General features: G+C 39.8%; 1 protein-coding gene across 1 annotated transcript in view; it reads left to right on the top strand.

The window, feature by feature from the left end:
* The window catches only part of SGIP1 (SH3GL interacting endocytic adaptor 1), a 138,042-nt gene that overhangs the window by 24,317 nt on the left and 90,065 nt on the right, over window positions 1-23,660 (top strand). Inside the window, exon 2 of the mRNA XM_050962939.1 lies at window positions 20,790-20,853. Coding sequence (XP_050818896.1) covers window positions 20,790-20,853 — 64 coding nt within the window. The remainder of the gene's footprint in view (window positions 1-20,789; window positions 20,854-23,660) is intronic.

Raw genomic sequence — 23,660 nt, 5'->3', positions numbered from 1 at the left:
CTATCCTCAAAATAGAGTGGGAGGAGTTACTTGGACTGGATTAGACCTTCAAAATTTCTGGCTCAGTTTGATGAGTGTACAAAAGTTTTTTTTTTTTACCTCAATTCTTATTTTCTGAGTGAACCAGTGTCCCTAACCGTAATGCATACATGCAATGTAAGGAGGTAAGGTTAATATCTTCGCTAAATATATCCTATCCTGATTTCTTAACACTTAAATAGTTTACCTTCACTTTGTACCAACGAAGGCTTTGTGCTTTTGTTTTGAAAAGGAAAGCAGGCAGATGTGGCCAGAGGGAGGGTATAAAAATGCATAACCCCTAATTGGCTCATTACCACTGACATGTTCCTGACTCATCTCTCCCCTGAAGGTGCCAAACCATTCTAAATCTGAAAAGTGAATGATGGAAAAATAAACTGACTGTGATAAATTTAATAAAGAAGTGGGGGTAGAAGTGTAAGCAAAGCTGCATACTGTGTGCTGTGGGAAACTGAATAGCAGCTGAAGTCTGGGGTATAAAAGATTAATGTATTTCTCATTATTACTTTTTCCTTTATAGTCTCCCACATGGTACCAACAAGGCTCAATTTTGCACAGGTTGTAAGATCAGATAAGATCTGTCACAATGTGTGGTGCTATGGCTTCAGAAAAATGATCTTGTTCAAGTTTTTGTTGGGGGAGCAACTGAATTAATAGATTCTAAGGCCAGAAGAGACTTCTGTGGTCATCTTGTCTGACCTCCAGCATGGGGTTTCCCCAAATAAATTCTGTGTCAAGTCTAAAAGTTGTGTTTGAGCCAGAAGAGTTTTTAGGAAAAACATCCGTTCTTGATTTTAAAATGTCCAGCGATGGAAGTCCTCCACAACATTTAGTAAGGTGTTCCATTGGTTAATTACCTTCACTGTTGAATATATGTGTGAAAACTCTTGAGTACAAATTCCTTGTGATGAAGCTAAGCATAATGGTTTAATGATTAAGTTTACTGTCTAGACAGTGATTTTATTGTTGGCTAATATTAAATATATAATGCTGCAAAAACCAGAAAAGACCAATTATGCCATGAGCCTATTGCACTGTAGATGGTTTTTAAGGTTTTGCAAGTCAAATATTTATTTTTAAAATCACTTTTTGCACATTTGGGTACATCTTAAAGCAATTAGCCTCCGGCAGGTGAGCCCTCTGGACCTCACAGGAGCTTTCTCTCATTCTAAAAATATATCAGGAGACCCAATGAATTGTGACCTCAGTGCTACTTGACATGTGTGCAGGGCTAAAGCTGGATTAATTGATTTTAGGTGGCTTGTTAATGGTCCCTGAGGTTTCTCGTGATGGAAAATAACTTTTTAATACAATTTTCAAATTTATTTGCTTTTGAAGTTCCTTATAAAAAAAGGAACATCAAAACAACCCTCTTTTCTGTTATTGATTATATTAAACAGTTATGTGGATGCTACAAGAGTCACATGGTCTAGTCAACTGCTCACAGCACTGGGAATTTTGATTCTAAATCTTTATATTCTGGGTTCTAATTTTGGAACTGACACTAATTTGTTGCATGCCTTAGGTTAGTCACTTCACCTATGCCATTTTCCCCAATCTGTAAAATAGGCTAGTAATTATCAAATTCTTAAAGATGTTGGGGATTAATCAGTCCATGTTTGTATATGTATTGAAAATGTGAATTCTGTCTGAGCAGAAAGCATTGCCATTGATTCCAGAGGTGCCTGTACAGAGAGACTGAATAGGCAGCTACCTCATCCATCATGTCCCAGGAAGATATCATGATTTTGGGAAGAGTTTGACTGTAGGAAAACATCGTATAGTCAGAAGGAACACCCCCATGCATTGGGATTCTGTTCACAAAGTATGGGTTGCAAGAGAAGACTGGCTATCAGAAAGCAAAGTTCCTCACCCTAGTGGAGAGGCTGTGGAAGAAAAGGAAGAAAATAGGCACGCCAGTGGAAGGAGCAGGGAAGAAAGAGAGTTTCTTAAGTTATCTGAGGGTGAGGGAAGTTACCAGAAGTGTTCTAAAACACCTGTAAGTTATGGCTAGTCCTGGAGTATGAGTGATCCTTACAATCAGTTACATAGATACACATATTGCCCCAGAGCTTTTCTACACTGGCTGGCTCCCCACTGAATACAGAGTCAAGTTCAAGGTCCTAGTTTTCATCTGTAACACTCTCCATAGTACTAGTCTAAGCAAGAGACTACTTCTCTGAGCCCACTGTTTCCTTGGACAGCTAAATTCCTGAGGAACTATCCATTTGTGAGAGACTGGGGACACAACTTTATTGGTAGTTTGTCCTTCAGAAGCAGGTTAGAATGGGCATGGATCTCTCCGCTTTCCAAACAAAGCGTAAAACAGCCTGCTTTAGCTGTCCCACAGTGATCAATATAAACAATTTTTAAAAAAGGAGGATGGGGCAGAGCATGGGAAATGGGTAGGAAAAGAAGGAAATTCCTACCTCCAGGAAAGGAGGAAGGAAACTGAAGCACATGAGCAGCTTTATGCTTTGCCTAAATTAATCTGTACTAAAGATGAGTACTATACAATGTCTGCATGCACATACAGTATATCACATCAGAAATGGACTCCCTCATACAACTCCAGTAAACTTTTAGAAAATCAATGTACCTTTCTGAATACTCCTTATTTTCTGTTTGTCTAAAATGTAGCACAAGCCGCTTCCATAACATGACCAGATATTTAGCTCTTTGTTAGGAATTGGGAAAGAAGAAATGTCTCTCAATCTTAATTTTCTTGGGATTTGCTGTGTATATATTAGCCAGAGCAATGTTTACTGTAACTGTTTGCAAGAATAAATGCTGTTCTTGCAACCTAATCTCTAAAAATTCACTAATGCATGAAAAATCTCAGTCTGAATATTAAGTCTAAAGCCTATTTGATAACAGTATAAACTGATCAGGCAGTGGGATGTGTGAATTTCACAGGTAAGACTTGCTTTTAAAAAACATCACATTCAGTATTTTTGAGAGGTGCCAAATAGAGAGGCTCAGAGATCACATTCCTTCCAGCGGTTGAGTAATTACAAGCTTCCTCTCACTGTCCCACTAATGTGCCTGTATCCTGCATGGACCACTCTGTAGAAATAAGGGAGTTAATTCAGTTCCTCCAGTCTTTGACCTCTCAGGTGAGACTGTGAGCCAGGGTGCGACTTACTATTCTTTTTGTGATAAGGACACTTGTTCAATAGTTACAAGATTGAAACCAATAATGCATATCATGCAGGGACATCTTTCAACTGATTTTTTTTTCTTCTTCCTTTCCCTTTCCATCCCTCACCTTCCTCTCCTCCCATTCCCGCCAAAATATGACTTAGGCTTTACTTTGCCCTCAGATCTGTACTGCTGAATCTGATATCTGGAATAATCTATGCATTAGGGAGCAGCCATCAACTTCACTGCTAAACTGCCAAGTTTTTTCCATCCTTCAAGGAGAACAGAATTCCAGATCTGCATGTTTTCCACATTTAGACTTCCACTTAGTTTACTAAAATTGAAAGATCGGCATGGAGTGACAAAATAAGGTAAAGTTATCAAAGCACACCAGCTTTTCTTGTGCTATTGTTTGAAACAGGTGGACTTGGAAGAGTCCCACAATGTATGTATTATGTGACTCTTGCTAATAACATATGCTCTGTCTTCGTCAGTTCTATAGTCGACACAAAGCCATCTGTTTAAATTTTGTAATATTTTTCTATCCATTACAAAAATACAAAAGCTTTAATTTCAACTAGCTTTAATTAAACATATTCTTCAATCAAGTTGTGTGATGTGGCCCAGTGGTTGCCTGAGAGATCTAGTCAAGTAGAATATCAATTAAAGAGAGTAGTTTTGTCATATCTTTTCAAATTCACTAATGAAAATTGCAGGATTCCCGTTCTAAGGTGAAAAAGGAAGAAGTAAGGAAAGCAGCAACACTCACTTAACTTTATTATGCATCTGCCAGCTGTATCCCTGACTCTCCCAATCTTCCTAAATTCTCCCCTTTTTTAAATTACATCATATCCTAGCAATGTATCATGTTACGTAAGAGAGAAAGTGGTGAGAGTAAATCTGGTAAAACCAGTATATAATATCCTCTACTAGCAACTTGGTAAACCCAGGTCAAATTTCAAAAAGATCTAAGGCCCTTCTTCAGATATGGTTTAGGAGCCTGATGCTCATTGAAAGCCCATGGGACTTTGGATCCTAAGTCAGAAAAATTTGACCCTGGTTCAATTTAATGTAAAAAATGCCTTACTTAGATCATACAAACTATATTGCTACATATGAGCAATTTTTTATCAGTATTTACTGATTTCCTGCCTCCTCTCTAATTCTAGCTTTTGTGGTAGATTCTAATAATCAAAGTGCAATACTACACCGTAGCTTATGAAAATCTGAGGGTTTTTTAAACTCTTTTGTTTTCTTAATTTCTTTAGGTACACAATACTTGTTTCTCACTGCTCTCTTCATGTCCTCTGTCTGCCCCTGACTCAGCACTCATATCTTTCCTGCTACCCCTTGAACGGTTTCCCTCTCCCAGTGTACCAGGTTCCTTCCCTCTATTTTTCAAATCCCTCCTGAAAATTCCCCAAAGCCTGCTAAGGTTGGAATTTGACAGCCCATTGCCATTGCATTTCAAAACAAAAATTAGAATTTAACCTATACAACCTCAGTCTCCCCTTTTGATTCTGAGACTGCAAGCTCTTGTTATGGCACTGGTTCAGTACTTACTCACAAGGAAGAGTGCCTGGAGAGAGATGGTGAGCGTATGTAGCTCTCATTTAATTCAGTGAAAGGGCTCGTCAACTTTCAGGATCAGGCCTTCAGAATCACTTCCTGCTGCACCAGGGGCCTTATTACCCCCAGCTTCTATGGGATATGAAGAACTCCCATTAACTACAAATAGTAATGCACATTAGTTGTATCCTGCAATGGGACCAAAGGACCCCTAGGCTCTCATTTAAGGATTCTTGTTTTAAGTTTTGCCATGCCCTCACCCTGCTTAGCTCATGAAATTTGAAAGGTTACGATCTTAAGTGAAAATTGCACATCTGTCTCTTCTCGATCTTTGTTGCTGAAAGACAAATTCGGGACATTATGTGATAGCACTGCTTAGTGATTCACATTTAGACAGGCTTGGCTTCCTTTGAGAATTGCAGTTTTATTCTCACACTTGCCAGTAGATTAATAATGGAATTCTACTTGCTTCATTACCAAATGTAGCCTTCATTCTCTAGCCACATGCACAGCTGAGTCACATCTGAAGTATTAATCATATTCATTGCTACTTGAAACTAAGAATTAAAAATCATGAATATGCCAACAAGCTGCATAGTCAATGTTGGTCCAATTCTCGGCTTAGCGAGTGGGCATTGGTGCCATAGTTTTTGAAGAGAAATTTTTCAAACTAAAGAGCCTGCTAACTTTCAGGCTTCTTAAGGAAAAGGTGTTCAGTCATCAGCTTCTTTGACTAAAGAGACTTCACTGGTGAAAAGTGGGCAAGCAACAAACACCCCGGATCTCTCTAGGCAATGCAACTCCCTGTATCGCAAATGTAGCATTGCTTCATTCTTGCATTGCATGAACCTTCAGAGATGCTGTACACATTCAAGCTACACAAGATGGGATAGCTCAGTGGTTTGAGCATTGGCCTGCTAAACCCAGGGTTGTGAGTTCAATCCTTGAGGGGGCCATTTGGGGACCTGGGGTAAAAATCAGGGGATTGGCCCTGCTTTGAGCAGGGGGTTGGACTAGATGACCTCCTGAGGTCCCTTCCAACCCTAATATTCTATAATTCAAACATTTTCATCTCTCATCTTACCAGCATTTTATAAAGCTGTTGATCAAAATTAAGAGATCTCTACAGGGGAGAAAGATGGTAGAGGTGTGTAAAGCTCAAATTGTTGATCGCTGTTAGGCCATGTAGTTATATTTGCTGCAGTCCTTGCACTAGATGGTAATCAGTAACATGATGTAATAAAACTTTTTAAGGGTTTCTCTCTCTCTCTCTCCCCCCCCCACCCCCCGATGGGTGTATTATTTTGAAGCTGTTAAAGTAGTAAAGGTGTTTGCAGGAGTGAGTCTAATGGTAACATGTAGAAGACTGTGGCTGTTCAGATCCCATGGTGATGGGCATGGAATGAATAGATGAATAGAATAGGAATAGTGATCAACAGGAATAACCCACATTGAAAAATAAATTACCATGGGATGACTTGTTTTGGAAATTTTCCCCTTTTGATTCCTTGTTGGGAGGTGCCTTGTAGAATTCTACTGCAGTAAGTTACAAGACAACCCTGAAATTTACACTTTTATGTCTATAATTTTTTGTTGGTAGCTAGTCTCAATCTATAGCCTCAACTCCCGCTGAAATGAGAATGGTAAATGTCAGATAAAATGTAAGCTGATGTCACTGAGCATGTTGGACCTTCCTTCCCTCTGCCTTCTGCTTCCACTCCCCAAGCTTTAGCCCTAAGGATGGATGTTTCAAATATATGACTGCAGTGTGAGTTTTGTTCTCATGCTTTTTCTTTGCCAAAGAACAATGGTCCAGTTTATCCTTTTAACAGCTGTTACATTTTTATAGACTGCCTTTATATACAAGAATCAATAGATAAATTGTAAGAACTGTGCCTTTTCATTAAATGTTTAAGAGTATTTAAAGCTGATGGAGAGCGGTAAAATTCAAGAGTCTCCTCTGAACACCCATTATTTGATTTACAGCTAGTATAGGTAGTGCACCAAGTGTTGAATAATTCTTCCTGATTTACTGATTCCATCACCTGAAAAGCTCAGGTTGGTCAAACCATAATACTTGATGTCATATCTTCTAGGTGCTTGTCATCACAACTCGTGTGAAAAAATCGTTGATGCTTGATTAGAGAAAATCTAGAAGTCTTGACACATACCCAAACAAATTTCACAAGTATGAGTGCTCGGTGGGCATATGAAGGAAGCCTATATAGGTGATGAATTGTTGCACTTACTGGGACAGGGAGTTTGAATATGTTCTGGGAAATAATAAAAAATAAATCTAAATGTGGTAAGAAAAGGAAACTTTGAGAAAGAAGGGAAAATTAAACAGCCAGTCAAGTCAACAAGACATTTTTAAAGTAGCTCCTCAAGGGGATAACCAAGGTAATTATTGACGGAGAAGATAGACACTGGTAAAAAGAAATATAATGAATTATTTATTTCAGTCTTCACAGAGGAAGATAGACAGCAAATGCCAGACATATTTTCTTCTTCCTTGACTAGGAAATATGTCAGAGGAAATAAGGCTCATGCCAAAACAAATGGAAAAATATTTGCAAAATCTGAAGCCTGATAAAATAATACTGAAATTCAAATCAGAGACATCTCTGAATTCTTACAAGTGACACAACAAATTGGCAGGGGTAACTGGGGTTACCATTAAAAAGTCCGCATTTGCCAACAGTTACCCCACTATCGCAGCTGAGACACTAACGTTTTTAATTATACTTGGAATATAACTGTGACAACAGTGATGGCAATTGTATGTTGTTGATTGGCACTGTAGACCTTTTAATTAGCAGTGTAGCCTTGAAATCTGAAAATGTATTGAATGATACTAAGGCAGGTTGACTTAAAAAGCAGTTTACCCATAGGGAATATCCAGGAACTACAAACTGATCCGTTTTGGCTTCAGCAATGATGAAAGAAACTGGGAGAACTCATTAGGCGCAGAACAGAGGTGTCAGCTGCATGTAGTGATTTTAATACAATTGTGTTGAACTGTAGTTTCCATAGCACAATATCTGTTGCCGGTGAACCACAGGAAAGGCAAATAGTTTAGTAAGACAGAGAACATGCCTCCACAATTACATAACACTTCTTGAGAGTGTAACACAAGAGCTGATGTGGGGGTGGGGAAGGGAGAGCAATGAGCATAGTGTACCTACACTTATGAAAGCTGCAGCGTTACACAAGGTCAGTAAGATGGACTGGAATAAAGAGTGAGCTGCTTGAATGGAGAAAACTACAGTCAGCTGGATGTATAAGATAGTGACTACATGCAACTGGAAGCAGACTGAGCTGGTCAATAGCTAATCTAGTGCTACAAATGTTAGGATGAATTTTTGGTTTGTTGGAGTCATTTAGAAGAAACAACATGAAAAAAGGTAAAGAACTTTGCTGATTGCCTCTAAATGGTGGAGAAGGGAGGGTGAGTGTAGTAGTAATCACAGGGATAGTACTTGACACTTCTGTAGGACCCCTCCTCCCACACCATGGACTTCTAACGCCTTGTGAAGCTTTAATTAATGTTAACAAGTTCAACACTCTGTGAACTAGGTAAGCATTATTAGCTCCAATTTGGGGAAACGGGCACAGATTAAACCCATGACAGAGCTGGAAATAGAGCCCAAGTCTCCTGACATTCTGTTTTCTAATCACTAACCTCAGGGGGCGGCGAAGTCGTTATTTAAGCATTTCAGTGTTGTATAAGATAATAGGGTTCAGGACTCTTTAGAACAAGTGTGTGTGTGTTGGGGTGGTGAATACTCTTCATGTGGTACTAATACACTGAGCTGAGAGAGAATCTAGAAGATAAGAGGTTAAAACTAGTTTTGATGGCTTTGGTGTATGTTTTAACCAGAAATAATTTAAAATATGGAAGTAAATCCAATCACATAGCTTAGATAAGTAATATTTGTATTTGCATATTACAGCCTCCCTCCCCCTCCCATTCTGGCACTTGTGTAATGATTTTTTTTTAATGAAAATGGTGGAGTTTTTGGTTGGAGGGTGGTGATGGGAGAAAAGATTAATTTGATAGTAATTATATGTTATATATAGTATATACTTAAGCCCTGATCACACAAAGAGATCTGCTTACAAGACTGGGGCCATGCACAGTATTTGTCAAATGATAAATTCAGGTTGATGTATGTCTATGTAAATACACACACTCATGCACACAGTATCTTCCAAGTGCATCGCTTGGGTAGAATTTTGAAGACTGCTCAGAAACTTCTGCCCATGCAGTCAAGCCCTGATCTGTGGTTTTAGATGAGTTCTTGACTGTTGATCCATGTTTCTTGTCTAGAAAATGTAACTGAGATCACACATTCATTCCATTGTTTTTAATCATCTTTCTTTCTCTGACCCTCGTTGTGTAACATCTGCAATTATACTTGTAAATGAGTTCAGTTATAAATTGACTGTATCAAATTGCCATGTTCACTGTTTAGATCCTGATCGTATTTTTGGTATTTTTTTTCAGTTAATAAGCCCATTAAAGAGGTCTGGTTACATGATTCGATCCAAGGATTGGCATAGATCCATAATGGGCCGTGTCTTTGAAAACTACGGAATGAGTAAATCATTGTGCTATTTAAATTAGGTATATCTTCATATATTATTAATTAATTTATCTCACAGAACTGGAAGGAACTCTGAAAGGTCATTGAGTCCAGCCCCCTGCTTTCACTAGTAGGACCAAGGACTGATTTTTGCCCCAGATCCCTAGGTGGCTCCCTCAAGGATTGAGCTCACGATCCTCAGTTTAGCATGCTAATAGACTCATAGATTTCTAGTGCTCAAACCACTGAGCTATCCCTCCCTGCCTAAAAATAGAGGGCTGCAGTATCTTAATTTCTGAGACCCTGGCTTTCCACCATTAGACCCTGTCATAGACGGATAGTTAAGAGTTAATAGAACAGAAGTACTTCATATCTCTTTTGCCTGTAAAGGGTTAACAAGTTCAGAGAGCCTGGCTGTCACCTGACCAGAGAACCAATCAGGGAACAGGATACTTTCAAATCTTGAGGGAGGGAAGTTTTTGTGTGTGCTGTTAGAATTTGGTTGTTGTTCACTCTGGGGGCTCAGAGGGATCAGATGTGCAACCAGGTTTATCTCCAATCTCTTTGATACAGTCTCTTATATGTCCAGAATAGTGAGTAGTAGGTAGATAAGGCAAGTTAGGCTTATGTTTGTTTTCTTTATTTGCAAATGTGTATTTGGCTGGAAGCAGTTCAAATTTGTATTTTGCTGAAAGGATTTTAATTTGTACTTGTATACTTAGGCTGCGAGGGTATTCCCAGTATCTATAGCTGAAAGACCCTGTAACATATTCCATCTTAAATTTACAAAGAAAATTTTTACTGTTTTTTCTTTTTAATTAAAAGTTTTTCTTGTTTAAGAACCTGATTTTTTTTTATTCTGGTGTGAGATCCCAGGGGACTGGGTCTGGATCCACCAGGGAATTGGTGGGGAGAAAGGCGGGAAGGGGAAGAGAGAGGTTAATTTCTCTCTGTGTTAGGATTACTTTCTCTCTCAGGGAGAATCTGGGACGGGGAGAGAGAAGGAGAGGGGAAGGTGGATTTTCCTCTCTGTTTTAAGATTCAAGGAGTTTGAATCACAGTGATCTTCCAGGGTAACCCAGGGAGGGGAAGTCTGGGAGAGGCAACGGTGGGGGAAAGGGTTACTTTCCTTGTGTTAAGATCCAGAGGGTCTGGGTCTTGGGGGTCCCCGGGCAAGGTTTTGGGGGGACCAGAGTGTACCAGGCACTGTAATTCCTGATTGGTGGCAGCACTACAGGTTCTAAACTGGTAATTAGGCTTAGAGAAATTCATGCTGGTACCCCATCTTTTGGATGCTAAGGTTCAGAGTGGGGATTTATGCCATGGCAGACCCTGAATTAGGACAACCAGCTGCGCTGTCTTCCTTGCTACAGTATTTGAAAGTCTGCTTCCAAAATAAATAGGACATGTCCACTTTTTTCAGTCATAATATGTTTATTAATCTAGAGCCTAAATTTACACTGGATGTAGAATAAGTCATGATGCAGTCCTTTTCTGTGCAGGTGGTGGTCAGCATTCACATAATCCAATCCACCTTTGATGCACTAGGCCTCCTGTTGCCAGAACAGAAAATAGAGTTTATTAGTGTGGTCTTGGACTTGACGATGGCTAGGGCCTTACTATCTCAGGCAAGGTGTCATGCAATGCATAGCCTCATTCTGGACTTAAAGGCTTGTCCTCTCAGCATGGTGAGAAACTGTTTAAGGCTTCTGGGACACACTTATGTGGTCCAGTACACCAGACTGTAGCTCAGACTCCTTCAGGGGCTGGGTGGCAGAGATCTATACTTCTGAAAGCGGTCCACCACTTGGGGCTCAGAATATGCTTGCAGATCATCTGTGTAGGTTATTGGTGGATCACCACAAGTGGTCCCTTTGTCCAGACATATCAAGGCCTATTTTCAAGCTGTGTGGAGCTCCCCAAGGGGATCTTGCCCACACACCATTCTTACTATACTACCAAACCTAGATAGCTGTAAAAAATGTATCTAATTCTATATTTTAACCTTCCCCTAGAATGAGGAATGTGAAGGCCCTTGAGGCAAATAAATGGAAGTGGTCATCTTGTGCTCCCACTATCCCAATCCATAGTCAATGCATTATCAAAACAATTTTAAGATTTTCTTTTTTATCTTCCTTGTTCCTTCGCTATTAGTCTTGTAAGCATTCCTTCCTGGAACTGTGTTGGGCTATGCTCTTTGAAAGTGCCTGAGTAAGCTATTTTGAATACAATGCAGGCAGACAATGTGAAAACTTTGTCTTCTCATGTAACCAGATACCATGAAATGTCTCAGGATATCTTCCTTCACTTTCTCAGGTGACCCTTAGTTGTATAGTTAGCACACAATCTTGTAAAGGGGTTAGACACTTGTAAAGGAGTTAGGCTTGGGTGAGTTAATCTCAGAACGTGTAACCTCTATCAGAGAGAAATGGCATCCAAAATCACTATTTTAGCCTTCTTCCAAATGGGAAGATCATAATGCAGACTCCCATTGCACTTCCTTCATTATATTACTTCTAATTCCCTTGAATTGCAAGTGGGACAGACTGACCCTGTTCACTAGAATTCATGGGGTTCCCCTTCCCAATAGCTGACATATTCCCTGGGACAGTTGACAGGAGCAGAGGAGGAGTCTGTGGGCAGCAAATATCTGTAGATGACGTCCCTCTGTAGATGACGTATTTGTATTTTTCTTTTTTCTGCAATGGTCATTTAATGAAAAGAGCTAGTCTTCAGTTTTTCCAGTCTCCAGCATAGTTACTTTACCATATCTAAAAATATTGCTTTTCTGCTGTGAAGGTATGAACCAAATAACTATGCCAGAAGCAAGTGACAGTTTAGTGCTGCAGCAGAAAACCATATGGCCTGAGACCTTACCTCAGTCAGGATTAGCTGATTAAGTAACCTCGAAATGAAATAATCAGTGGAATGGAAGGTGAGTAGCTTAAAATACCTTCATGCAGCTAATCTGTATGATAGCTTTGGCATAGGCTTTGAAAAGAGAGCCACCTCCATGCCTGCTGGGCCTGCCTTCAAGGTAGGGTGACCAGATGTCCTGATTTTATAGGGACAGTCCTGTTATTTGGGGCTTTTTTCTTATATGGGCACCTATTACCCCTCACCCCCTGTCCCGATTTTTCACACTTTCTATCTGGTCACCCTACTTCAAGGTAACCATGTGTCAAAACAGGTGTCTGTAGCAAAGTGGGTAAAATGAAAGCCTTGCATTGTGTGTCATTACAGGTAAAACCCAACTGGGAGGAGGGACTTTTAATGGGTCTTGCATTTCCTATAGAACAAATAAGATGATCTTAATGTCAGGATAAACATTAAATTGTTGTGAGGGGAAGGAGGCACAGACTGTAGCCAGTAAGTATTTGACAGGAGATTTCAAATTAAAAATAGCTAGTTTGTGACCAGAAATAACATAAAAAGGGGAAAGGGAAAATCAAACAAATATGGATTTGCCTCAGCATGCTGTCTCCTGAGCAGGTTGCCTATCAAGTAAGGGCTGGGTAAGTTTGATTGGAGAACATGCTTCAACAATGCCATTTTCTATTTTAGTCTTTCATTTCATAAACCTTTTTTGCTAACCTTTATCACTTTATGCAGACTTTAGATAGTTAACCCACTGTGTTAACTGAGCAGAACACTAGGTCTGAATATTTAGTCAAGTCAATCATTGAGGTCTATCTTGACTAAGAATACAGATCACTTTGCTAAACTTTTTTTTCTTTCCAACCTTTAATGCATAGAGGATAAAGTTATGTTTGTGCAGTGGGATCCTTGTAAGTCTCACCTAGCTATTAACATACTCCATTATGAAAGAAGTTGACCTTAAACCAAAAACCAGATACGGTATAAGCAGTGCCTTACACTGAACAAATGCACAAAATCAAGGAAACTGAGTTTAGGTTGCCAAAGCAACTGTAACAGTTTCCTTTATTCAACTGTGCCTGTGCTCAGCATCATACTTGGTGTATGTAAGATCACACTGATCTGAGAATCTCTGCAGCCCTACATGATCAAACTCTTATGTAATATAGTCATTATGGAAAGATGCAATAAACATGTCTTAGAATGACTGACCCAGACCCAGAAGTAATTTTCTATGTTTAATGGTGGTATTATTTTTTTAAAGTACAACTGCAGAGAACAATCACAACAGAAAAGGCCTGCCTGTAAATATATAGATAGCATCCCATATGCTCCTCAACAAAGAGTGGGGGAGGGGGAAATGAGCTTTGCAGTGTGCCTATGCAGTTAACAAATCTGGACCTACAGCAGGTGCAGTTTCCAAAACTGACAACCTCTCACACACAGTCCCCTACCAGCAGCTCCTTCTCCTTTAGATGTGGGGCCAAAATGTTTTGTATTCAGAATAGTTGTAATTATTTGCATAAAGGACAAATATATTAATTCCCCTATAACTTCCTAGTGCTATGTAAAGAGCTGTGTTATGAGAGCCGCCTCTTCCTCTTTTTTTAGAATAGCTTTCTCGTGCCCACGTTCCTACCTTAGGCAAAACCTACGGTGTGTGGTTTCCAGAAACAGTAAGGAGATTTATTTTCCCTTTCACAGTAGAGAACAACTGTCTCAGAAGTTTCACAGTGTAGTAGAGTCCATGGGCATATTCTCAAACTCTACTGAATTACTCCTCAGAAAGGTGTTCTTCACTGTACTGATGTAATTTTAGCGCCCTTGTGGCTAAGCTGGAGTCTGCTCTGCAGGCAGCTCTGGCCAAGAGAAGCCGCGCGCAGGAATGGAGCAAGAAAAATCCCTTCCACCCCCAGGCACCTGTTCCAACCCTCCCCCACCCACACCAGAGTGAACACACCCACCCACAGAAAAAGCACAATGGATATAAGAAAGGGAAATATTTATTTTCAGAGGGATGAGAGGAGAAAAACAACAAGGGAAATATAGGGGGAGCAGTAAAACTGATTTGTCGTCTATAGCCCAGTTCTCCAGTTTATTCAGATCCCTTTGAATTTTAGCTCTATCCACCAAAGTGTTTCCAACCCCCTCACCAGTTTTGTGTCGTCTGCAAACCTGATCAATATGCTCTCTATTCCTACATCCAGGTCATTAATAAAGACGTTAAATAACATCAGACCCAGAATAGATCCCTGTGGAATCCCCCTCAAGACCACCTTCCAATCTGACATCATTCCATTTAATAGTTACTCTTTTTTTGTGGTTGTTTAACCAATTACGTATCCATTTAATGGTGGTTCTGCAAACCTGCATTTCTCCAGCTTACTTAACATAATGTCATGTGAGACTGTCTCAAAAGCCTTGCTAAAGTCCAGGTATATTATGTCCGCTGCATTCCCCCTATCCACCAAACCAGTTATTCTGTCAAAGAAGGAAATGAAGCTGGTTTGGCATGATTTATTCTTAGTAAATTCATGATGAGTCCTTAGTGCACTGTGGGAGACGTGGATTCAAAACTTGATGTAGGGGTGGTGGTTTTCTTTAAAAAACAAACAAACAAACAGATTCATATCACCTGTAGTATCATATTGTTGCTGCTTTTGTTTCACAAAATGACTATAAAATATTTTATTTACCCCATAGGGTAACTTAATAAAATCAGGGTTCCAGTGTCCTTCCTATATGCTAAGCAACTGTCTCATTGGGGCCCCTGCACAAGTCCCCTCTCTCACACATAAATATTGAAGGATTTTATAGTCCTTGCCTTGAGCCCTGAAGGTTGACAAACTCATTCTGTTGGATTAGAAGGTGCAAATTCCGTAGATGCAATCCTTCAGTTTTAGAAGTCCTGCCACCTGGGCATCAGCAGCAAAAGGTCCTGAGCACATCTTAACTTTCATGGTGGAGCACTAAGGAGAAGGCAGTCTCTCAAATACCTTGCAAAATCCATGTTCCATTGAGTCAATGGCAGAACTTCAACAGTAGGTGCCAGGATCTCAACCACAAGTTCTAGACTTTTCAAGTTAGCACAAAACTTAGTGTCTCATATAGAGTAGTACTGAAGTGTGGTAAATGCTGTTTCCTGTCATTGGTAATGATGCTGTGTTTTAAAATGTTGAAAGTAGGCTGATTTTTATACCACTGCAGTTCTTGAAATCTGTCACCGAGAATACTAAGAAATTAACTTAGTTTCATTTTGATGATAAAAACCAAGCCCAATGCTAGCCCATGTGATTTTGACATTATGCAAAGAAAACTAGTGTTTAGACATACTCACTGAAACTTGTAACAGCAACTATCAACAAATGTGCAGAATGTCAGGGAATATTGAAATGAATTGCAACTGAAGGACACATTCAAAGTAAGCAGTGTAAAGAAAAATAAAGCATCAATCATATGAGTTGAAAACAAGCACTTTGGCTTGTAGAATGAACATAATAAAAGCATTCCTTGGCTGGCTCTGCGCATCGTTCTCTGCACTAATTTTGTCATTTTAAATATGTAAAGATTAGATAAATTGAATTGGCTTCTGCAGAATCATTGTCAGGCCTTTCCTTACAGAAGAACATTATGTGACACACACACAATATTTGAGAACTGGATATGAAGGAAATGGTATCAAGAAGGGTGAATAAGATGCTAGAGTCTTTGGCTATCTGACAGTAGTCAGGAGAAAAACATTTCGTACAAAGAAAAGAGCAAGTGGCATTTTACTAAGGTTTGGGATTTCTCCTGCATGCCATTCACATCAATATCTGCACAAAAGGACCTGACGGCTATTTTTTAGTTCTCAGTTTTGTCACCTATAATATTATTCTTGATTCTCATATGTAAAATACCGCAGATATGCACAGTGTTTTACAGTAGAGACGAAAAGAAAATTTTCATGCCCCCAAGGGGAGTTAGTGTAGTGGGACTTATCAGATTGAGGAGGTGGGTGGGGAAAAAAAAAAAAGAAGGAGCGTGCCTAAAGTTAGGCTCCTACATCTATAGTCAGGTGCATAAATTTATGGCCAGGTTTTCAAAGGGAACTGTAGGATGCTCAGCATTTTTTAAATCTGGCCTCGTATTTATATGCCTGAATATGGAACTAGGAGCCTACATTTTGGCTCTGATTTTTGACAATCTTAGCCTATCCATCTAAGAGACCTGGCAGTAGTATGCAATAGGAAGTAACTCGCTGTGTCCAGTTATGGCACGTGTAATGTGGGCTGTGACTTTACTACAGTTCAGGTCTGTTTGTTGGAACCTGGGTTGTGCCTTCTTCTGTACGTTAGGGTTGCCGCCTCTGAGATTCAAATAACTGGGACATCTGGGACAATCCTGAGCCCATAAAACTGGACAGCTGGCAGTGTATACTGAGCACCCTTACAGATTTCCCAGGACAGCTACCTCGAAAAAGGGATGACCCTGGGAAAACCCAGAGAGGTTAGTGTAGCGGGGTGTTACCTCAATGTCTGGTAAAGCTCTCAATACAAAGGCAGCAATATTTATTAGAATAATCCTGTAGTTATGACATAGGACTGGAATCGCTAGATCTCCATTAAATTTCCAGCTCTGCCACAGATTTCCTGTGTGATCTTGGCAAGTCATTTAAACTGTGTACCAGGGGAGGGATAGCTCTGTGGTTTGAGCATTGGCTTGCTAAACCCAGGGTTGTGAGTTCAATTCTTGAGGGGGTCACTTAAGGAACAGGTAAAAATCTGTCTGGGGATTGGTCCTGCCTCAAGCAGGGGGTTGGACTAGATGACCTCCAGAGGTCCCTTCCAACCCTATGATTCTGTAAAATGAGTATAATGGCTGTATGCCTCACAGGAATACTGAGATGCTTGGATACTAATTATTACAGAGACTCTCATAAGTACTTTAAACAAGTTGACAGTCTGAGTGAAGACATGAGGAGGAAGGATGGTGAATATTGGTGTAGGGACAGAAAAGACAAGAGTTTACAGCAATAGGATTGCTGAAGCTGGTAATAATGCCATTAAGAGTCATATATGATTAACTTCTTTGTGAATTAATTTTGAAGTAATCTATTCTTTTGTGTACATGATTCTGCATATGCACTAATGACTGATTTTATTTTTGCTGAAAATGTTTCAGGACTATTTTAATACCCAGCAAAGCAGCGTATAATTATGGCTTCATTCATTATGTGCTGTTGGATTTACCTCCAGTTACTCAGTTCCCAAAGGTGATCATTATCATGTCATTTCCTATTTACTGGCAATAGCTTAAGTATTTTTATATTCCTGTATGCTGATGGGAATGAATTAGTGTTGAATAGCATTCTGCTACAGTGGTGTCCAAACATTTTTCATAATGTCAACCTAATTTTCTCTGAGGCAATCTCTGTATCAACACGTCATCCTATTTGCCATCCCATAACATTCTTGAGCAACTATAGCAATTACTTAGAAAAGTAAAGTTAGGGGGAAGCAGAGAATATATTTTTACCTGTATTTTAAGGCATCTTAGGAGCTGGAAGTAAGAAGGAAGAGCTAACTCCATGTGACCAACTGCCTCTCCTTTTGACTACAATAGACTCATAGACTCTAGGACTGGAAGGGACCTCGAGAGGTCATCGAGTCCAGTCCCCTGCCCTCATGGCAGGACCAAATACTGTCTAGACCATCCCTAATAGACATTTATCTAACCTACTCTTAAATATCTCCAGAGATGGAGATTCCACAACTTCCCTAGGCAATCTATTCCAGTGTTTAACTACCCTGACAGTTAGGAACTTTTTCCTAATGTCCAACCTAAATCTCCCTTGCTGCAGTTTAAGCCCATTGCTTCTTGTTCTATCATTGGAGGCTAAGGTGAACAAGTTTTCTCCCTCCTCCTGATGACACCCTTTTAGATACCTGAAAACTGCTATCATGTCCCCTCTCAGTCTTCTCTTTTCCAAACTAAACAAACCCAATTGTTTCAGCCTTCCTTCATAGGTCATGTTCTCAAGACCTTTAATCATTCTTGTTGCTCTTCTCTGGACCCTCTCCAATTTCTCCACATCTTTCTTGAAATGCGGTGCCCAGAACTGGACACAATACTCCAGTTGAGGCCTAACCAGCGCAGAGTAGAGCGGAAGAATGATTTCTCGTGTCTTGTTTACAACACACCTGTTAATGCATCCCAGAATCACATTTGCTTTTTTTGCAACAGTATCACACTGTTGACTCATATTAAGCTTGTGGTCCACTATGACCCCTAGATCTCTTTCTGCCATACTCCTTCCTAGACAGTCTCTTCCCATTCTGTATGTGTGAAACTGATTGTTCCTTCCTAAGTGGAGCACTTTGCATTTATCTTTATTGAACTTCATCCTGTTTACCTCAGACCATTTCTCCAATTTGTCCAGATCATTTTGAATTTTGACCCTGTCCTCCAAAGCAGTTGCAATCCCTCCTAGTTTGGTATCGTCCGCAAACTTAATAAGCGTACTTTCTATGCCAACATCTAAATCGTTGATGAAGATATTGAACAGAGCCGGTCCCAAAACAGACCCCTGCGGAACCCCACTTGTTATACCTTTCCAGCAGGATTGGGAGCCATTAATAACTACTCTCTGAGTACGGTTATCCAGCCAGTTATGCAGCCACCTTATAGTAGCCCCATCTAAATTGTACTTTCCTAGTTTATCGATAAGGATATCATGCGAGACCGTATCAAATGCCTTACTAAAGTCTAGGTATATCACATCCACCGCTTCTCCTTTATCCACAAGGCTCTTTATCCTATCAAAGAATGCTATCAGATTAGTTTGACACGATTTGTTCTTTACAAATCCGTGCTGGCTATTCCCTATCACCTTACCACCTTCCAAGTGTTTGCAGATGATTTCTTTAATTACTTGCTCCATTATCTTCCCTGGCACAGAAGTTAAACTAACTGGTCTGTAGTTTCCTGGGTTGTTTTTATTTCCCTTTTTATAGATGGGCACTATATTTGCCCTTTTCCAGTCTTCTGGAATCTCCCCTGTCTCTCATGATTTCCCAAAGGTAATAGCTAGAGGCTCAGATACCTCCTCTATTAACTCCTTGAGTATTCTAGGATGCATTTCATCAGGCCCTGGTGACTTGCAGGCATCTAACTTTTCTAAGTGATTTTTTACTTGCTCTTTTTTTATTTTATCTTCTAAACCTACCCTCTTCCCGTAAGCATTCACTATATTAGACATTCCTTCAGACTTCTCAGTGAAGACCGAAACAAAGAAGTCATTAAGCATCTCTGCCATTTCCAAGTCTCCCGTTACTGTTTCCCCCTCCTCACTGAGCAGTGGGCCTACCCTGTCCTTGGTCTTCCTCTTGCTTCTAATGTATTGATAAAAAGTCTTCTTGTTTCCCTTTATTCCCATAGCGAGTTTGAGCTCATTTTGTGCCTTTGCCTTTCTAATCTTGCCTCTGCATTCCTGTGTTATTTGCCTATATTCGTCCTTTGTAATCTGACCTAGTTTCCATTTTTTATATGACGCCTTTTTATTTTGTAGGTCTTGCAAGATCTCGTGGTTAAGCCAAGGTGGTCTTTTGCCACATTTTCTATCTTTTCCCAGCAAGCTGAGCAGATTGCACAGGCACTGCTTTGTAGATATTCTATCAGGGAGCAAGGTGAAGGAGCACTTTGTGTCTAGGGGTGGAATGAAGGGTATCTTTGTAGCAACAGAAGTCTGAGTACAAGAGGGTTGAAATTACTCCCTACCTAAAGCATCCTTCATACAATGTGGCAGGTTGGATACACAAACCTGGTTTTTTGGTTGTTTTCTTTGATGGCTAATTTACATTCTATAATACTTGTAATACAAGTATCTACTGTTCTTAATTTGTGCCAGGGCTGAGCCCCGACACCTCTAGGCTTGGCAGTTCATAGCCCTGGCACCTCTGGGCTTCCTGCATCAGTTATGAAAGTAAAAAAAATTACTTGAGCCCCGGCATCTCTATCATTACAAATTAAGCACTGACCATACAGAATGATGTATAGTATATTGATCTATTTGCAAGGCTGAAATGGTAATTGTGTATGGATATTTTTGCTTCCATGTGGCTTAAAAAAACAAAACTAACCCACTCCCCCTTCCCCCCACGTATAAAATGTTACTACGGATATATGAAGAGCATGATGTTGGTAGAAGTATTGTGTGCTCTTCTGAACTTCTGATACAAGCTAGTTTGTAAACTAGTTTGAGCATTTTACTCCTTAAAATGTATTTCAGTGGTCTTATAATCTGTCTTGGTGTACTGCATTTTTTATTGAAATTGTCTGTCTGTCTGTCTGTCTTAATACCAAAAATTAATATGATGATTAAAACTATTGACCATAATTGCTGAGTGACATGTGATGTTCAATAAATATGGAATAAAGTAATAGATATAGATGAACTGGTAAAAGGTATGTATTAGCTATAAAGCCCTATCTGTTTTAATTACAGCTGCTAATGGAGCATGTGACCTTTATTTTAGCATTATTTATTTTAGGGTGATATTAATAGCTCCCTCTGAGTCATCCTCATTTTGTTCACAGGATTGAAAAAGCGTACAAGGAAGGCCTTTGGAATACGGAAGAAGGAAAAGGACACTGATTCCACGTAAGTCTCTGCAATACAACTTAATGTATTTGTGAATGACTGAAATGTTTATACTAGGACATTGTATAAGTGCTATATACACTTGTCATATGTTGTATACATTACTATTCAAAACTGGCAGTGCAATATTCAACAATATATTTTAAAATATTTCCCTTAGCTAAAGGACAATGTTGGCACAAGAACAAATGGGTATAATCTGGCCATGAATAAATTTAGGCTGGAAATCCAGAAGAAGGTTGCAGAACAGCCTTTCACTAGGAATAGTGGGGTAAAGCAACCTAACTTACTTGAAGGTGGACCTGGACAAATTCATGAACAAGGATTATGTGGCAGGATTGCCTGCAGTAGCAAGAGACTCAAGGAACCAGGAGATCCATTCTAATCCTACGTCCTATGTTCATGTTAATCTAGTAGCCAAATGAATGTGATGCTTGTTTCCATCTAATGTTGTAGGGACAATTTAGTTTCATGCACGTTTCCAAATAGTGGCAGTGATGGTGTGCAAATTAGAGGAATATTACTGTTGTGAGTGTCTTTGTCTAAACTACCAACTTGCATGTTGTCTGCTGAGAATCCTCTTTAGATGCACCATCCATTTAAATATGCTGTTTTAACAGGTCAAGGCCAGTCCTTGGAGTAGTAAAACACTCAACTGGCTTTGTGTTTATGGGCTTTCAGAAGTAGTTATCGCTCAGGGAGAGAATCAAGGTGATGTTTCATTGCTGGGAGTAGGTGGTGATCATGCATAATAAGATTACCAGTTCTTAAGGGTTCTCGCTCTTAAGATGGCTTGTTCTAAGTACTGTTTTCGTGGAAAACATTCAATTTCTGAAGTCACTTGGGGAAGTGGCATATATTTTAGTGTACTCCTTTTCAAGTATATGATTTTGTCCTAATGCTGCAACATGCTGTAGGGTTCTTTGGAAAGGGATATACCATTATAATAAGTGTATTTTGGAAAAGTTATAATTGAAAACATACATTGTTCAACTAGAATCGTAAATGAAAGAGCAACAGAAGACTACAGAAAATGTAAACTGCTGTACAATTGAGCGTACAGCAACCTCTGAAGGAGTGATAAACTTATGGAAGAAAGTGTGGGTGGGTGGGAGTAGGGAATTAAGGCTTCTCAGATGTGCTTAGCTTTTGACAACGGAGAAATCCATATCTTTTTGCCCAAATAAAATGTGCCACATAAGGTTGCTACCTCTGAGGTACAAAAAATAAGGAATATCTGGGATATTCCTGAGCCCATAAAATTGGACAGCTGGCCATGTGTACTGAACATCCTTACAGACTTCCCAGGACTGTCACTCAAAGGGATGATCCTGGGAAAACCTGGATGGGTGGCAACATGAATACCACAGTCATTTGGTTGCTAAATTATCTAATACCGATGTGACCATCACTGGAACACTGTGAACATATCCAGCATTTCCTGGACAGATTGTACTTTTGATTACAACATCCTCCCTCTGACTTCCACCTAGTGAGGACCATTTTAATCTGCACTTGAGGCGCCAGTAGGAACCCTGTTGCTGAAATCTGCCCAGCTGATTCAATGCATCCCCAGCTACCCTGGCTATGTCCCCTTTTTAGTCACTGTCATCTCTTTAGGTGGTGCTGACCAGCTTCCCTGCTCTTTGATGAAAGGGAGGTTGTGGATAATTAGCGTCCCGGTGTAGCCCTTTGAGCAGTCTTTCCAGAAGACAGCTGACAGAATCTAGCCCCTATAGGTAGTTAGAGGGCTTTGTGCTGCTTCTGCTTTTGCCAGTTCTCCATTTCTGCTTAATGTTGCTGTGTTACTGAGATGCACATCGAAATGGGGCTAGTTGTAGGATTTTGCTGCCATAGGCAAAGTGGAGAATAATAAATATGTTGTTTCCAATTACATTTTGATGCCGCATGCAATAGCCTCTTCTGCCTTCAAAAAGAGGAGGTAAAGTTCCCGTACATCTTCATCAGTAACCTGAAAATACCTGTGCAAGCTGTTAATCTCTGGAAATCTGTGCTTCACGCAGAGCAAAAAGGCCTGTATTAAAAATAAATAAATAAAAGAAAATTGGGCCATTGCATCAGCAAAGTGGTAACAACTGTTATATTGCAACCTTTGCTTGTGAATGTTGCTTAGCAACAGATACCACAGACTCAAACAACTACTTAAACTCATTGAAATTGACTAGGGAACAGCATGTGAGCCGCTGAGCTGTCTCAAATAACAGCTATGAGGCAGGTGAGCAGGGTGACCAGATGTCCCAATTTTACAGGGACAGTTTCGATTGGGGGGGGGGGGGAAGCTTTTTCTTATATAGGCACCTATTACCCACCACCCCCTGTCCTGATTTTTTACACTTGCTATCTGGTCGCCCTAAAGGTGAGGCAAGTCGAGAAGAGATGGGATGAAGGCAAAGAGATGGGGAGGTAAATGACAATAGTGAGAAGGGGAAGGGAACAGACAGATAAAACTAAAGAACTGGGAAAAAAGCAAGTAGCCATGAGGTGGTAGAGGGGGGCTGGAATGGGTAGAACAGAAATAAAAGGAAAAGGCAGTGAATAAAAAGTGGATTGGAGTCAGAAATAAGAAAATCATATGAAAAATGGTAGATGGGTGGTTTAAAAACACAGAGAACCTAAAAAACAAAACCAAACCTGGAGTGATTTAGTAAGAGAACATGAGATGCATACTTAAATGCCTATTTGTTAGCCAGCCTAACTACGAAGACACCCACATAGGTCATATATGTAGTTTCATTTATAATTTTTCATAAAGATATAGGAAACAGACCATAAATATTTTTTGCTTA

This window comes from Gopherus flavomarginatus, chromosome 7, assembly GCF_025201925.1.
Source record: "Gopherus flavomarginatus isolate rGopFla2 chromosome 7, rGopFla2.mat.asm, whole genome shotgun sequence".
Classification (NCBI taxonomy): Eukaryota; Metazoa; Chordata; order Testudines; family Testudinidae; genus Gopherus; species Gopherus flavomarginatus.
Note: the sequence above shows the minus strand (reverse complement) of the source record. Positions and strands in the feature narration are given on the sequence as shown.